Here is a 17,859-nt window from a genome sequence, read left to right on the forward strand (position 1 = left end):
AAAGTTACAATTTTTTTTGAGAATAAAAAAAATATTTAATAAAATGTATTATCAAAAATATATTTATAATAGTAAATTGTGATAGAGTTTGTTGTTAAGAAAACAACTAATATTGAACTAATATGTATTCTAACGGGCTATAGAATTAAAAAAATGATAAACAAAGTTAAATTATCAGTTTCAATTAAAATAAAAAAATAAAAGGATTGTTTTTAAACGAAGAAACAAAACAGAAGAAAAAAAAAGACGTGGATACTCCAAAGAAAAAATAGACACAGTTTTCACGAAATGAAGTCTAGTAACAATAAATTATAATAAAATTAATAAAGAATTAACAAGAATGAGCGAGATGCAGATTCCCCAAAATAGGGAATTGAATCGGCAGATTAAAAGAAATAATTCAAAGAATATAACAAATGAAAAAAAGGATTTAAAAAACGGATAGTAAAAGAATAAGAAAGAAATATTAAAAAAAGAAGATATAATAAAAGAAACATAAGAGGAAGTAATGACAGAGAGAAGATGACGAGGAAGGCAAAAAGGACTTTGTTGAACACAATCAAGAAAGAAAAAAGAAGAGAACTATAAAATTAGGGAATGAGTTCACGCGAGCCCAACCACACAGAAGGCGACGGGACAGTTCAATGGACTGAAGAAGAACAACACGAGTTGGACAAAAACATGGTGGAGTACCCCGAGGACAAATTTACCGAGTTGAAGCGGTACACACTTTTACTCACAAATTTACCACACAAGCGCCTTCGTGATGTTGCTGCGAGAGTGAAGTATATGAAGTACCGAGAGGTACACCCTGAAATGACTTGGCAAGCTTTCTGTAAAGATAAAAGTCTTATTCGGCCACAACGAGTTGTTGTAACGACTAAAGTCCCAAGTAGGTCATCGAGTCAAGACAGTGACGTCGAAGGGTCATCCGTTAAAGGGAAAAAGCCCGAAGAAACGGCGATGGAAATTATTAAACCGGACTATGACAACGTCTCCGGAAGTCTTGGAGGGTTTGAGTACCAAGACCCATGCACTGAACTCCCATCGATCCCATCAATCAACACCAAAGCAAAACCGCCTAAAAAGAAGAAGGCAAAAGTCGTGAAGAAGGCGAAGGAGAAAGTCGACAAAATTAAAATGGAGAAGTTCGACGAGAAAAAAGACGAGAAAAATGTCGAAGTCAAAAACGAGAAGATGGAGGAAGACGGAGAACATCTGCCACCTCCAACTAACACATTGGACTTGGACAGTATCAATTCGATTATGATGAATGCAGAGACGATATTGGAAGCAATGTATCAGACGGAATTGGAGAATGGCGGATTAATGGTGGAACACGTTGTCGCATTTGTCAGTTATGTGCAACAGATGTTGGACTTCACAGCTGAGATCACTAAACCCCTTGAATTGCCATGCACCATACAAACACCATTTACTGCGGAGGACGTACAACAACTGATCCTCAACCCACAGCTGATTAAAATGTATGAAGAACAAATCAACACAATCCAAAACGACGGATCTGTACAACAAGTCCAAAGCCAGAAGATCGAAGAAGAGAAGCATAAATAAATTTGAATGTATTTGTCCATCTTCTCATTGAAAGGTAGATAATATATTATATCTATTGAAGAGTATTATTACTACATAGTATTAAATTATATAAGACTACAAAAGAATCACTCGGAGTACTTGAGTCGCGCAGAATCAAGTCGTTTGACCGAAAAAGTACATTCGACATTGGTCAGCGCTATACCAGACTTCCGCATGATACGCTTCACTTTGTCTCGACATGCATTACCATCGGCATTGTCGCTCATTAACACTTTGATTGTCGAACAATAGATTTTGTTGTTGAGTTGCCAGAGGTGGAAATCGTGAACCGCAATGACTTCCTCGATATCAAGCACTTCCTTTCGTAAATCGGATATTTTGATCTTCTTGGGGACCATCTGCATGACTATACAGACACAAGAATACAATAATGGAACACCCGTAACAATCATCATCAAAGAAACTAATAAACTGAATGCAGGATCCGCATACTGCTTCTTTGGATCATCGAAAAAGTACACAATCAGTGCAACTCCCATCGTGGAAACACTTCCCATAAAGTCTCCAAAAACGTGAATAAAAACACCTGCAATATTCATGTTTCTCTTCTTCTTTTTGTGTGGAGGGTGTATATCTTGTGTGATTTGTAACGGCGGTATTTGTGTTCGAGACTTTGAAATGGGATTCTCAGTATTTGGTATAGGCTCTGGAGAGAGTTTGTTTGTCTGTTTGTCGACGTCTTCGCTTTCATTCTGATTTGGTGGTGCGAATCGACTTGGTTTTCCTTTTCGAATGAAATTTGGTGTTTGGGGCGCATTTCTTGGTGACGCGGAGATGTTTGGTGACTTTGACAAAGAATTCAAATTTGCTGAAATGTCTCTAAAATTGGCGTCGAATTGGACTTTATCGTCTTCCTCTTCGCTTTCGCTTTCATCGACGTCGATTTTAGCTTGTGCAAGGACTTTAGTGTTTGGAATAGTGATTTGGACTTCCTTTGTGTTGTTTTCCTTTTTGTTCAGATTTTCATTAATCTTTGTGTTCGTTTCTTTTGTTGTGTTGTGTCGTTTATTGAAGTTGTTAATACAAAATGAATAGTTTCCAAGGACTACCATCCCAACCACATTGACAAGTAACCCAACGCCGGCAACTATTAGAAGAACAATTGGGTTCCCAACCTCTTCCAAATCAAAGAACTTCTCGACCGACTGGATGACAAGAGAGAACCCGATTGATATTTGGAACACACTATTAATGAACGCACCGACAACTTCTGCTCGTGCAAACCCGTATGTGAAATTCTCCGTGAACGCATTTTTGACGATGAACGCGACGAAGATGCCGATGACCTGCGAAATGACATCGGACAACATAGAGAACGCGTCGGTGGTTAAAGAAAGAGATTTAAGGTATAACCCCATTGCAAGCTCGACGCCAAAATACACAAAATTGATGACAAGAACAAAACTCAGTTTGTAAATGGAGATGTCTCGATACCACTTCTCTTTCTTGAAAAAAAATTCTTGCTCACGCATGATGGGTGGCGCAACGTGTTTATCAGCAAAAACTGTAGCGGTTTTGAGAACCTCAAAAGGCTTAATAGAAGGGCTTACCTTTTGCTTTAAGTCTACACTTACTTCGCCATCCTCCATTCTATTCAAATTTAGTATTTGTGTTCTATCCACAAGATTTTTGCACTCAAATTCGTCACTCTTTTTGTTCATTTTCGTCTTTAATCATTCTGTTAGTATTAAGTATAATTCATTTACTATTCATTAGCAAATAATCATTTGTTGTACTCACAGATTTTTTTTCTTCAATTATTTTTGTGTTCCCATATTTTTTATTAATAGTACATTTTATAATAAATAATTATAAAATTTTAGTTTAAGTATTTTTATCGGAACTTTTAGCTTATGTGAGTAAAAAAGCGCGATGTGGTAATCAACAATTATTTGAAATGAAACGAAAAAACGTTTTATATAACAAAAAAATGCCTTCCAAAGTCCAACCAACACAAATTGTCAAATTACATAAAAAGACTCAATATGAGTCGTCGAGCAAATAAACATCTGTTTTGATTGGTGGGACTTCTGCTTGGTCTTTTTTGTCCCATCCCATGTACTGTTTCAACAGAATGTTATACTCCTTCAATACCATGTCCAAATAGATTTTCTGTTTCGGTCCAATACTTCCCTCTTTTTCTCCATCACATATTTCTTTCATTTCACTCACTTTACTCTCAAAATTTAATACAAAGTTTCTACGTGTTAGATTGTTCGTATTTATATTAAACAAATAGTATTATTAATAGGATTATTAATAGTATAATTAATAGTATTATAAATAGAATAAAGCTAAAACAAACCTATCGAACTCTTTCAAGTCCATGTTAATGTCTGTAAGTACTTTAGCATTCACCTTCTTCTCATCTTTAGAAAATCTGTCCCAATTGAGGTGAGATCTTCTATTCACCGTCCCTCTATACAACAATAAGTGAATAAACCCTCTCCTCACATCCGACGACCAATGCAAAAAGAGTTTATTGAACCACGTTGAGAGTAACAATCTTAGAATGATTGTTCGAGCACTCATACAGCAAATGTTCAAAACGTAGAATAAGACATTGAGGACGGACAGTATCACAATGCAATTGTCCGAATTCACCAAACCCTCCAACAACGCCATCAACTCCTCAGCGCTAATTGTACAATCTGCGGGATGTTCCGAGTCGATTTCAAATACTCTTTCATCCTTTTTCATAATTGAGTCTGAAGAATCGTCGGAGTCTATTGGGTGGAGCAGTGCATAAGCAACAGATGAAGGCACATCGTTATGGTCTGAAAAGTGTTTATGGAGTTTAGCGACGGTGTTAAGGACATCAACAACCGCTCCGAAGTCAAAGATGTTCACTGTTTTAAGTAACAGTCCCGACAACGCACTTAAGTAGTGTGGCGATATCACCGCTAATTTCTTCAACGTCCGTTTGTGTGCTCGTAAGTTGTGTCTTCTCTTCGGAGGGAAGAATTCCGAGAGGTACACGTCGGTCAACTCTGCAAAGCCGGGGACTATCCCCCACGACGTTTTACTTTCCAACAACAAGAAGTAAATCAAGTCGACAAGCTGACTATAAAACGACAAGAAGATATCATTCCCGGGGTGGTACAAATCCAACCAAGTATCTCCGCATTGATCAAATAAATCTTCTTGTTCGTCGATCCCAAGCTCTCTGATATAACTGTGAAATTGTTTCCAAGCAAACAGTCTTGGAAGTCTCTTCTTCGCGATGTCCATCTCGTCTTCCGAGACACACAAGAACACGTTATTAGCGTCTGGGAATTCCTTGATATGATCGAGGAACAACTCTTGGAAGCTTGGCATTTGGAAGTAAAGTATAAAGAGAGCGGTGGGGGCGAATCTCAAGAAATGAGCGGAGAGGCCACTTTGAATGAAATAGGAGTCTTCTGGAAGAGATGTGATTTCGCTGGCAAGTAACTTTTCTTTTTTTTCCATCTCCTTTTTCGGCTTTTTCTTCTCTTTTTCTTTCTCTTTGTCTTTCATCTGCTTTTTAATTTCTTTTCTCTTATCTTGTAACCCAAAGAGGATCTTTGTCATGATGGGAACCGACAAGATATTCTCTTGTGCATGAAAAGGAAATGGTTTGGGCTTATCTTGTGTGTTATACGTTGATGCAGAGTCCATCATATCTTCTTCTGGTAATTCCGTTGTCAATAACATGGGGTCGTCCGTCATTTCAACACGAAAACTCGCCATCAAAAAGTCTTCGAAACTTTCGTAGACGTCGGAGATGTGGAAATATGTTGTGTAGAGCATCTTCCTATAACTCTCGGACAAACAATTGATCTCGGAGGATGCCGTCCCATCAATAACAACGGTGTGATGCGGCTGAAATTCTGAGCGATTCATGATAGCTAATATCACTCGATACATCGCTTCGGAGATTTCATTCGCCGAGAGCACTTTAATCACTTCTATAGATGAGTCCCATATTTTTATTAACCCAGTGCCAATTGCAACTTGTGGTTCTCCAAATTCGGGACGGATCGGCTTCTTCAGGAGAACAGTGATCACACGAAGGTACTCATCAAATTTCAATAACAATTTCCGCTTTGCAAGTTGGTCATGCTTCTTCCAGTTCTTCAACTTCTCACCGATCGACGTGATCTTCGGCGTCGACTTCACCACATACGTCAGAAGCTGTTTGTACGTGTCCACCGTCGGAAGGTGGATCTTCCGAGGAAAGTCGTAGAATGATAAACTGCTCTCTACCGACATTCAACAGAGATTAAATAACAGTTTGGGTATGACTTGGGCTGTTTTCTTATTTTATCATTTTCCGCAAATTGTGGACAAGAAGTAGGGTTCTTGCACACTTATCTTTTGAACTAAGTATTAAACATGGCATTCATTGCTTATCGTTGTCGTTAATCTAATGATAATAATATGTTGAATTATATTTTATAGTTTATTACAAGAATTATTTTTTGCAAAGAATAACCAGGTAGGAAAAGCTGCTTTTTGTTACCCCAAATTCAACTTGAAAAACTCCACAAAAACGGAGTAACTAATTGTAAAACTTTGTATTAGAAATGCAGTTTTGTTTTTTTTCAACGAGTTGATAAAACCGACTTGTTCAACTCATTTAAAAAAATAAATAATAATAAAGAGTTGTCGTGTTCACTTCATTTGATTTGTTGCTTCATTTTTTTCATTTTTTGCATTTACTATGTAATGGGTTGTTTTTTTTTAGCAAATAATAATAAATGAATATATTATTTATTTAATTATTAAATATTAAATTATCTTTAATTTTTAATTTACGCTTATTCATTAATAGTTGTTTAATTATATTTTATAGTTCATTTTTGAAAAACTAACTGGATTAGTTATAATTAAAATGTGTTATATTATACTACTCGAGATAATAAAAAAATAAAATATACTAATATCATTTTATTAGTATAATACATTACTATTAAAAATATAACATTTTTAATTCATAATAAAAAAAGAAAATGTTATAGAACTCAATTCATACCAAAGTATACAAACAATAATTATACTATTGTGCATTTCTTAAATTTATTCTTCTTCTTTTGTTGTGACAATTGCTTTTCATGCATTTCTTTCCTTTTTTGAAGGACATCCCTTGATATTTCAATAAACAAATTTTCAACGTTGTATTTTGTTTTTGCTGAGCAGTCTAAACACAACAGATTCCACCGATTTGCAACACTTTGAGCATCTTCTTTTTTGACAGCTCTTTCCTCTTCTAAATCACTTTTGTTGCCAGCTAAAAGAATTGGAATGTGTTCTGATAACTCTATATCAAGAATTCGATATACATCCTCAATTATATTTTGGGCTTCTAAAAAAGAAGCTTGAGAAGTAATTGAATAGACAATAACATAACCATCACCACCTCTTATGTAGTTATCTCGCAGTGCTGAATACTCTTCTTGTCCACTCGTATCTTGAAGATCCAGTGATACAACTTCTCCATCAACTGTTAAAGAGGTCTTATAAGATTCTTCAATTGTTGGATCATATATACACATGAAATGTCCTGACACTTCTTGTACTGTAATTGAGCTTTTTCCAACAGCCCCAATACCAAGCAACACTATTTTAATCGGGGTTTCCATACTTATTGATAACGAGTTTCTCTTCAAATTACGTCTGAATAAATGAAAAAAAAATTTAATACACTCATCTATTTCTTCATTCTTTTGACTTCGTTTTCAAGACTATAATACATTTTGTTTAGTATAAAAAAGTTTTTATCTTATTACTATACTTTTTAAACCATTAAGTTATTTTTGATTATTAAAAACATCATCTAATTTTGGTTAAAAAAACTTTTTTCGTTGGTTTTTAATGTTATCCAAACAATTTACAACTTATTCTTGGTAACTATTAAAAACTATATTTTGTTATAAAGAAACTATATTAATTAAAAGAGGGAAAAATAATTTACCTCTAAAACTTTTTCCTTTGTTTACACTAACTTTATATTCTTTTTGTACTTCTTTTTTTTAAGGTGAAGAGGAAAAATAACAGCTTATTTAAAAGAAAGAAGTACAAAAAGAATATATTCAAACATCTTTTACTCTTTTGTTTATAAACTTTTTCGTCAAAGTTCTTTTTAAAAAACATATGAAACGTCTACCTTCATTAGTTTATAATTCTAAATTAAGTGCATGTTCCAATTTGTATTACTTGAGTGTAAATATTTTTTGTATAACATTTGAATTTGGTTTAATACAAAATTATTTTTAAAAGTGAGAATTATCGTGTCAAAAACAATCAAAAAAGTCTATTGAAGTATTTCTCATTGCTCTCCAAAAAGTTGTTTTAAAAACAAACAATTTCGTGACAAAAATTGTCAATCCAAATAAAGAATTTATGAACAATCTGTCTTTTAACGTTATATGGTACCTTTTATACCACAAGAAATGTAATAATTGGGGAAAATGTCCAAAAAATCCATTCCACTGTCATATTATTACATGTTTCACCTAATACCCGTTATTTACACACAATTCAAGCTATTGAATTCTGTGTATTTGTTTTAAGATAACGTTAACAGATCAATTATAGTAAATTAAACAACTATTTACGATTCAAATTAGTTTACTTGTTGATATCCTCCTTCTCTTCCTGCTTTTACAAACTCAAAGCCTCCACCTATGAAAATGAGAACAATTATGATGACGAGTGTAGTAACAAAACACACAACACCAGTAATATAACTGGATGACATATCAGTGTTATCTTTGGGCTTGCTGTAATAGTAACATAGTCCGTCTGTAGAATCATACACACGTTCGTAATATCTGTCTTTCTTGTTTGCACCAACTGAACCGTCATAAGCGTGCGCACATATTAAACAGTGTTGTTTCACGTTGGGCGTTGCATGTTCGCATCTATCGGATTCACAAAAGACGTGGATACCTGTGATACTAAATTTTTGATACGAACGATATCCAGGAGCACACTTTGTGCACTTCTTATACTCGCTGCATTCAAGGCAATTACTTTGATAGCATGTCGTTTTCACACAATTATCCATCGCACCTACACACCCATTGGAACACAACAAATTACATTTCTTACATTGCCGGTCAACCGTTAAAAATGCTCCAGACTCGCATTGTACACAAACATTAATCACGGTACCATTTGCGAGTGTATAATCATCGCGTTGCAAACAAAACGGTATTTCTGAAATGCACTTTGTTGCGTTCTCCGATTGTTTCACATACCCGTCATCACATGTTATACATATTCCATCCACATCATATTCGGCACAATTGGAACCTTTGTATAAACAGTAGTGATAGTTCTCTCCAGACACAAACTCGCAATTGCTGTTGTTGCGCAAACAGTCGTCTTCAGTGAGAGCTTCGGTGTTACATACAAATTTTGATCCTTGAGGATATGCTAAATATGTTAACGTTATTCAATCGGTTATTACTTATAACTACCCAATACGATTTAAACAAACAGTAACATTTCCCTTCGTACAAATTGTGATTAAAATCACATGATTGACATATTGATGTATCATCTGCATTGCACAACTCACACCCTTCTTCGCACGCTATTGATGAGCATTGTTAGAATGTGTGTGATGTTACAGAACATTAATAAAGAACAAACCAACACAAAGATTTGTATTTGGATCCAACACATATCCATCTCTACAATCAATGCAGGTATCTTCATTGCTACACGTGTAACAATTGTCGGTTTTACACACTTTGCATCTCCCGTTTATGTTCACTGAGCCTGGGAAACACTCTTCACACTCTTTGTAATTGGTACAATTTATACAGTTGTCATCTCCACAGTCATATTGACACAACTTCGTGTTGGTGTCCAGCGCCATTCCCTTTTGGCACGTTTTGCACGCGGAAGTACTTCCTTCTTCATACTCAACACAGTTTTTATCTGATCCCCCTTTATATGAATAAATAACTTAAATATCACTATTGTGAAGAACAAACGTATACACTTGTTATTGCTCAACGCATAGCCTATTGCACAAGAAACGCATTTGTGGTTTTCGTCGTACAGCGCGCAATACGCATCATCGTTTAAACACTTTCCATCTTGTAAATATGTGTTTGGTGGACATTCATCACACACACAAGGGGACACAAAGTGGAGACAAGACTGGACATCTTTATCTGTGAGCGAGCATATATTGCACATTTTAGATGTGGTATTAAAAATAAAGCCGGGGACACATTTGTTGCATGTGTATATCTTAGTGAGCGGATCGACTGTGAAATCGAGACAATACTCATACCCACCTGTATATCACTTTTGAGATCTAAAATGAATCATAGCATTAAACAAACTTTTACAGGTAGAGTAGTAATAGTCGTAATAATATCCAGCTTCACATTTGGAACACTTGGAATTTGTTGTCTCAACACAATGAACAATATTCTTTGCTATTTATTAGTTACTTTAATTAAAAAATAAATTAATTCAATAAAAACAAACGGACACAGACACTGTTCACAAATAGATAATCATTTTTACAGGTCGTGCAATTATAATCCCTTGATTCCTCATCACAAGTCAAACAACCGGGATTGAAACATGAGATTTTCGAATTTGAAAGAATGACAAACAGAAAGATGAGAAACATGAAATTTATTAGATTTTATGTGGTTATTATTTTTATAAGATTTGTTTAAATTATAATGCAAACTATTATTGAAAAATGTATTTTTCATTTAAATATTAGTATTTTTATTTCAAACTAAAGTAGATAATTATCTTATTTAAAGTTTGTTATGGAATGTTATTTTTTTTAATTTATACACAAATAATTGTTTAAAATTCAGGGACTTAGGTAAAATTGAATAATTTGGGAAAAAAACTGAAACAACTATTTTTAATATTTGAACATGATCCCGATATTTTCCATTTTTCATCGACCAAAAAGCCCAGAACAACGTTTTCCGACTAACTCTAGTATTTTTAATTATATTATTTTATAATTTAGTTTTAATAAAATATGAAGAACTTATTGTTTGAATATGATTTTTAATTATTTGTTAATATATTGTTAATAAAGAATATAAATTTGGGTTGAATTTTTTACTTAAATTATTTATCAATAGTTAAATCAATTGTTTAAATTTTTAATATGATAAGTCTTCAATTTAAAACATGAAAATTTTAATGAAGTGTAAGGTTTATATATGTGTTGTTGTTTAATCATTTGTCAAATCTTTTAATATTCAAAAGCTTTTAATTTTTTTAATAGTAATAAATCAAGATTTTTTTTCATAACACTTATTTTATTAAAATTTTATAATAAATAAACAATTGTCTAAAATACAATTTCAATTTCAAAAATGCAAGCATTTTATTGGGTTATAAAAAATAGTAAAATATATTATTAAAAAACTATATATATAATTACTTTAAAATTGAGTCATTAATTGTTTTGAATTCAAAAAAGCCAAATGAATTTCAGATCTTTTCCAAATTTCAGTTTTATCAAAAAAAAATTCTTATAAAAATCATATTTTAGCTTTATGAAGATGTTGTTGCTTGTTGTGTTTATATTCATGTTGGGCGTTTACGCGGAAGAAGGAAACGACTTTGCAATGGAAGACGACTTTTTTGACACTGATGGCACTAAAAATGTGAAGAAAGTAGTTAAAAAAGGAAAGAAGGCCATAAAAGGTAAACACAAGGGATTGTTTTATAGTCACCTCTTCGGAAAGGGATATGGATATGCAGGAGTTCCTACTATGGATGCTGAGAGATACCCACTGAACTGTTTACACCACCCAATGCTCCGCCAAATTTGAGTAATTAATTAATTGGTGTTTAATTCATTTTTCTTTATTAATTAATTCGTTTCTATATCTCGTTTTGTGATTTTTTTTGAAAACAAAAGATTTTTATTTGTTCAGAATGAGAACAAATAAGAACGATGGGAATAAATAATATAGTATATTTTATTAATAAATGTATTATTTTAAATATTATTTAAAATTATTTTCAAAATTTTATTTAAAGATTTTTGGAAAGAAAAGGAAATTTTTAAATAATGACGAACTATATTTTAGTAATAACAAATTATTATTTTATTAAAAAAGTATTTTGTTTTTGATACCAGTAGATATAATATTTATAAATTAGATGGATCTTAGAAATAATTGTTTATCAAAAAAAAATAATAATTATTCTTTTCAAGTTATTGGATTTTTGTGGAACAATCAAATTAATCTAAATTTTTATAATAATAACTAATATAATGAATTATTCGAAACAAAAAATAATTGATCCATTCATGATACTAAATATGATTAATTAATTAATTATAGTTGGATTACTTCCCAAAAAAAATCGTCTAATAAATTAAAAATAAAACAACTCAAATTCGGTTTTTTTCAAAAAATTCAGATTATAGAAAAATTTAATGTAATAAAAACATTAAAAAATCAGTAATTGTGACCAAAACAATGAAAAAAAGTATTTTGATTTTACAAAAATCGTTTTACAATACTACATATTTTAGTAACAAAATAATAAATATATAACAAATGAATGGAACTTTATAAAGAAGGTTTACCCATTTGTACTATATAAAGGTACAATACATCTTTAAAATCAATTTCTATGCTTACTTTTATACTACTTTTTGCTTACGCTCTGTCACAAACAGGCATATGCAACACATACGTGACGATCGATTCCAGCACTACCATTGATCAAACACTATTCAAGGGCACACAGAAGAATTGCTACATTATAATCAATAAAGGAGGTTCTATAACCATTGATGAATTCTCTGGGTTAGGAAAGCTTATCATATTAAATAGTAATACAGTCACACTTAAAAAATTCACTTCTGGCTTTATTGAAAACACTGGAACACTCACAATTCAAGGCGCTACTGTAGAATCAAAACTCCAGAATTTAGGAACAACCACAGTTGATTTCGCTGTTTCAACACTAACATTTGGATACCTTAGTAATTCAGGTACTTTGAAATTCAGTGAACCCACAAGTTCAAACGAAGAAGAGGTTGTTCTCACTTTTAACCAATTTTATACATCTTCTGCTGTGGTTGTGTCTTCAAAGTATAAACTTAATATTGACTTATTGGGAACCCTAGACGCCTCTATGGGTAGCACTGAGTCCATTGCAATTACTTCACAGAAGTTTAAAATCAAAGTTGCTCAAGTAGACTCTACTTATTTCTTCTCTCAATACTACAACGTCATCACCTTTTATAAGACCACCAATCCTCAACAACCATACGTAAAGTGCACAGCTACAAGCGGACTACCGCTCTCAAATCTCCCAAACAGTCAAGTAGAAGATATAATGTGTCCTTGCCACTTACTTGCAGCAGACTGTAGACTTGACTATGGAAACATCCCAACTACTGTTACCGTCGGAGTAGACACAAAACTGAACGAGGTGACGGGATCAGATGTCACTATCAAGGGATCAAGTGATGCTATCAAAATATTCATCACCACATTAAGCGCAACTAAATCACATTTGCAAAGAGCTACATTTACGGTCACAACAGCATCAAATCCTGTTGATACAAATGGTGGAAGTGTCTCGTTTTCATCTTTTACTGGGACATCACTGGTCGGAAAGAACACAAAACTTGTAGTCTCGTCTACGACCACCCCAACATACACCATCGAAGGCGGTTCACTCATGTTACTCGCGTCTTCTGGTAAACCAACAATCATAACAAATGGTACAACTGTTAAATCAACTGTCACTTTTGGTGCTATTTCTTTCAGTGCGACTGTCAACTTGGGCCAAAACGGAGAACTCGACTTAACAAGAATTACTGGCGTGTCAACTGGTAATGGTGCACCATCAATAATAGGAGTTTCAGGGGCAGTGGTATACCCACCATATTACCAAGATCCATTGCAAACACTTGGACTTTTAAATAATGAATGGAAATCGTCATGCGATAAAATGAAATTAACATTTGACACTTCACCAACACCTCCAACCTGTTCTCTTTGTGAAGTTGAAGATCCTTTTAATATAGACCATTTTGGTTGCACAGCTTACAAGACAAGTGGTCTAAACACACTTACAGTGACTGGAGAAGTAGTTACAACAATTGGTTCAAAGAGTTTAACAGTCTATAGAGATGGATTAACTATAGCTACGTTGGCAACATTTTCCCTTCTGGATTTGTCGAACAGACAGAACATCGTCATCACATCGAGCTCAACATCAACCACTCAAACAGTAAAAATCGTGCAACTCATTAACTACAAGTCGCTAACATTGAACGGTATAACCCTTGACTTGACAGGTGTTACTGCTAATATAGCATTGGCGTCGCTCACTCTTGTGAACTCAGTTGTGAAATATCCAGCTCTTGTAAGTAGCACAAACAAAACAGTTAATATTGGGACCCTTTCGATGGACTCTAAAAGTAAGGTAGAGGTGCCAACTGGATATAAACTTGTTGTTGAGGCAGCAAACTTCGATATGTCTACACTCGAAGGTGATAACAATGGTCCACTGATCAACACGGATTCATTTGCATCGTTTGTAGTTAACGGAATCGTTTCTGTTCGAGACCCTCCAACAGCAAGTGGCTATGTGATTATTGCCCAAAACCCGAAGCACCAAGTATTCCAGGGATCATTACCAACACAAATTCAGAACAAATGTTTCCAAAGAGCATTAGTGTATGTTGGTGGTTCTGATAGTTTCAGTTGTTCACATTTTACAGATTTAGCAACAAAAACATGTGTTGTTGATTCCAAAGCAATTAAAGACACTGTTAACTTAGATCTCTTTGAGAATTATGTTGACAATTATGATAATGCCTGCCCGTGTTATCATGATATCACTGGTAAAGGTGGCAATTGTTCTGTCCAATTGGCTGTTCCAACAGGTGTTACAAAGACATTGGCATTTTCCACTAAAAATGAACAGCGATTTACTAACTTGGAACTCACTGGAAATGTTGAGACTAATATCAGCACTTTTGTTATCTACGATCAACTTACTTTGAACAAAGGAGAAATTGTATTGGGTTCTGTTGGAACACTTAAAGTTTCGAACATTGTTGTGAATGATGATGCTCAATTGATTTTGAACACTCAGATCACCATTGGTTCTATCACTGTCTTGGATGGAAAGAAGTTTATTATGACGTGTTCTGAAGACACTTTCATTGAAGGCACTAACACTGGAGAACCTATCAGTTTGGTTGTTAAAAAGACTTTAACAGTGAGAGGAACATCAACAGTTCTTACAGTGAGTTCTCTTGATGTCAAGTTGACAACCGACGTGACTAGTAAAGTCTCATTACTTGGTAACAGCAAGCTTACATTTAAGGATGCCACGTTGTTATTTGAAAGAACGGCTTTGTCACATGCCACGATCATTGACGCTGAATCCACTTCTTCAATTGATTTTATTACTAAAGAAAGTGCGGACCCAGCTATTACCATTGAAATGACTGGAAAATCTGGAGCAGCCGAATGTAGTGCACTGGCTACATTTGCAACGCCAAGCCCATATGATCATAGATTCTCTGCAAATACCTCACAATCTGATATAGGATGTGCAGGTACAAAATGGGTTGTCTGTCCAGCCACTAACCTTATTAAAAAGTATGTTTGCTTTGGAAGTACTGAATGCTACTTTGTTGATCCCACCGCAGACACACCAACAACGGTTTTGGCTTCAATTGGTTCTTTGTATCAAAACACTAAGGATTGTCCCTGCAGCAACAAGGAAGCGGGTGGAATTTATTCATCTGATTGTAACACAAGAATTCCTGGGACATATAGTGGAAGAACTATAGCCAATATCACTGGTAATTTCAACAAATTAAAGGTCGAGTCGTCTCTTAAATTAATGTTCAAAGGCGACGTCTCTGTTGTCGAATTTTCATTGAGAGGAAAAATCGAAATGGCGGCTGAAACCAACGAAAAGGCGTCACTCACGATGAACACTATGAACGTGTACACCAAGCAACCGACTAAACTCACTTTTGAACTCCCAACTAAAATTGGTGCAACAAAGTCGGGTGAAACGTCTTCATTGTTATTATTATTCAAAAACACATCAATTATTGGACTTGGTAATGTTGCTAAAACAGCGGAGGGAGGAAAGATTATCTCTTACTTGGGAAATTCAACATCAGTGACTATCACTGCAGAACAGAGCTCAGAAGACAAAGAAGCCAAATTCACACTGCTTCTGGGACCTGAAGTTGCGAACTCTGATATCTCACTGAGTGGTAACATGCCATTCCATGTTCAAGGCGATTTCTTAGCTCGTTCGGTTGTTGTGAGTAGAGGTGGACATGGTGACGAAGTTGATAAAATGCCTTTTATTGTTCTTGAAGAGAACAGATACTTCTCAGTTGAGTCGTTGTCTGTTATTCCATTGGAGCTCACATCGTATGTAGTGACGTACGCGTCTGACATATATCACGTGAGTATTGCAAATGAGGATAAGATGTCGCAGTCACTGAAGACAGACATAGACCACTCGATGTTGCTGTACAAAACAAGTGCAGACGATGAGACAAGACCACCAATTCTATGTGAGTTGACTGTGCCTGTACCAGAAGAGCCAGACACTCCAGACGTAACACCAACTGCTTTTGTCAAGATGGAAGGCGAAGACAACACAACAACAATTGTGTGTGTTGTACAGTACAACGAGACTGTAGCAGACAACGCAAAGATATACAACAGAAGTGGATGTCCATGCAATGGAAGATACTGCGTGACTACAATAACAGCAGAATACACAGCACTCATCAACGCAACATCAATTGGATCATCCGGTCAAATAAACCAATTCATTGTTCAAAACACAAAAGCAGTTGAAGTTGCAAGTGACATTCTGAACACAAAGGTGATGACAGTCAATGGGGATGCACCAGTCGTCTTCTCGATCGACACGTTGACAGTTGGTAAAACATTTGAATTCAACGCAGACACCGTCAACATGACATTCAACAACACAAAGAAGATGAGCATTGCACCATTCACAATCAACCAACCACAAGACTCAAACAAATCAATCCATGTAGCACTGTACTCACGCAGTTCGTCACTCTCTAACAACTTTGAATTCTCAAAGGTTGATGTGTTTGATGACTTGGTTGTTGAAGATGCAGCAGACAACGAGCGAATGGCACTGTTTGTGACATCGTCTGCATCAACAAACATCACCAACTTGGAGGTGAGCAACGCACGACTCTATCTCCAACAGGGCAAATTCAACATTCTCGACAACGAAGTTGTCTTGCTCATCAAAAAGCCAGAGGCATTCCCACTGATGTTTTCAACTGGTGCTTCAGTCAGTTGGCCAGAAGGCACAATCAAGATCGTTGTCGACCCATCACTCCCCAAAGACGTGCCAATCTTCATCATGAGAGTTGGTCTTGGAAAGAACTTCACAGCTGAAAACGGTGTGAAATTCAGTGTTGTAGAAGGGACAAAAGCAACACATTTGAAGAGCGCGTCATTCTCGTCATACACTGTCAAACAAATCTGTTCGATTTATGTTGCACTTGTGCCAAGCGATTTTGTCGAAGCAGGATATGAGTGCCCAACAGATCCAACTGATGCAAGTGAACAAAACAACCTTGAACCAATTGTCAAAAAGGATGTGCCAACATGGGTCATTGTCATCTTGATCATCATCGGTGTCTTCATTGTCATCATCTTGATCTTGTTTGTCGTATTTATTGTTGTTGCAAGAAAGATCCTGTTGAGAAGAAGAAACCTGAAAGTGTTCAACGACGAAGACAACCTGTTCTTCCAAACAGCAGAATCATCAGAAGAGACAAAAGAAACAACAAAGGAGGAAACTAAAGATGACTCCCAGAAGTCGGACGAGTCTTCTTCGTCATCACTGTCATCGTCATCAAAATCAGACTCAAAATCAGGTTCTGGAAGCAAATCCGCAAGCGAGTCCAAGAGCAAATCAGACAACAAAGACAACAAAGACAACAAGTCAGAGAGCACAAACGACGGTTCCTCAGACTAATCAAATCCTTTGCTTCTTTATTTTTTTTATATTACACATATATCGTCAAATTTAAAAAACGGACTGATAAATGTTCCACTATTAATTAAACAATAAATACTTAAGTTTTTAAATAATCCGATTTTTGGATCAAAAAAAGTTAAGATGAAGATATTCCTTATTTAGTCTTAACCCTTCCAATACCAGAAATATGATTGTTATAACACACATAAAAATGAATACAGTAAAAATTCTATC

At 34.9% G+C, this 17,859-nt stretch overlaps 6 protein-coding genes across 6 annotated transcripts; 2 read left to right on the forward strand and 4 right to left on the reverse strand.

Annotated features, from left to right (window-relative positions):
* Nucleotides 1–597: 597 nt before the first annotated feature.
* Nucleotides 598–1,575, forward strand: EIN_094150 (hypothetical protein; the record flags this gene model as incomplete). The annotated part of the gene is made up of 1 exon (XM_004253951.1): nt 598–1,575. One exon carries the CDS (start codon nt 598–600, stop codon nt 1,573–1,575), a length of 978 nt encoding a protein of 325 aa, XP_004253999.1.
* A 107-nt stretch (nt 1,576–1,682) lies between these two features.
* EIN_094160 (cation efflux protein/ zinc transporter, putative) lies at nt 1,683–3,206 on the reverse strand (the record flags this gene model as incomplete). The annotated part of the gene is made up of 1 exon (XM_004253952.1): nt 1,683–3,206. One exon carries the CDS (start codon nt 3,204–3,206, stop codon nt 1,683–1,685), a length of 1,524 nt encoding a protein of 507 aa, XP_004254000.1.
* Nucleotides 3,207–3,597: 391 nt separating this feature from the next.
* Nucleotides 3,598–5,850, reverse strand: EIN_094170 (hypothetical protein; the record flags this gene model as incomplete). The annotated part of the gene is made up of 2 exons (XM_004253953.1): nt 3,598–3,817; nt 3,923–5,850. 2 exons carry the CDS (start codon nt 5,848–5,850, stop codon nt 3,598–3,600), a joined length of 2,148 nt encoding a protein of 715 aa, XP_004254001.1.
* Nucleotides 5,851–6,632: 782 nt separating this feature from the next.
* Nucleotides 6,633–7,220, reverse strand: EIN_094180 (hypothetical protein; the record flags this gene model as incomplete). Its single annotated transcript, XM_004253954.1, has 1 exon — nt 6,633–7,220. One exon carries the CDS (start codon nt 7,218–7,220, stop codon nt 6,633–6,635), a length of 588 nt encoding a protein of 195 aa, XP_004254002.1.
* Nucleotides 7,221–8,203: 983 nt separating this feature from the next.
* On the reverse strand, nt 8,204–10,237 carry EIN_094190 (hypothetical protein; the record flags this gene model as incomplete). The annotated part of the gene is made up of 6 exons (XM_004253955.1): nt 8,204–9,018; nt 9,083–9,178; nt 9,238–9,537; nt 9,585–9,893; nt 9,942–10,037; nt 10,090–10,237. 6 exons carry the CDS (start codon nt 10,235–10,237, stop codon nt 8,204–8,206), a joined length of 1,764 nt encoding a protein of 587 aa, XP_004254003.1.
* A 1,991-nt stretch (nt 10,238–12,228) lies between these two features.
* On the forward strand, nt 12,229–17,622 carry EIN_094200 (hypothetical protein; the record flags this gene model as incomplete). The annotated part of the gene is made up of 1 exon (XM_004253956.1): nt 12,229–17,622. The coding sequence occupies one exon, from the start codon at nt 12,229–12,231 to the stop codon at nt 17,620–17,622; it is 5,394 nt and encodes a 1,797-aa protein (XP_004254004.1).
* Between the last annotated feature and the right edge of the window lie 237 nt (nt 17,623–17,859).

This window comes from Entamoeba invadens (assembly GCF_000330505.1).
Source record: "Entamoeba invadens IP1 unplaced genomic scaffold scaff_1105074725199, whole genome shotgun sequence".
NCBI classification, from domain to species: domain Eukaryota; phylum Evosea; order Mastigamoebida; family Endamoebidae; genus Entamoeba; species Entamoeba invadens.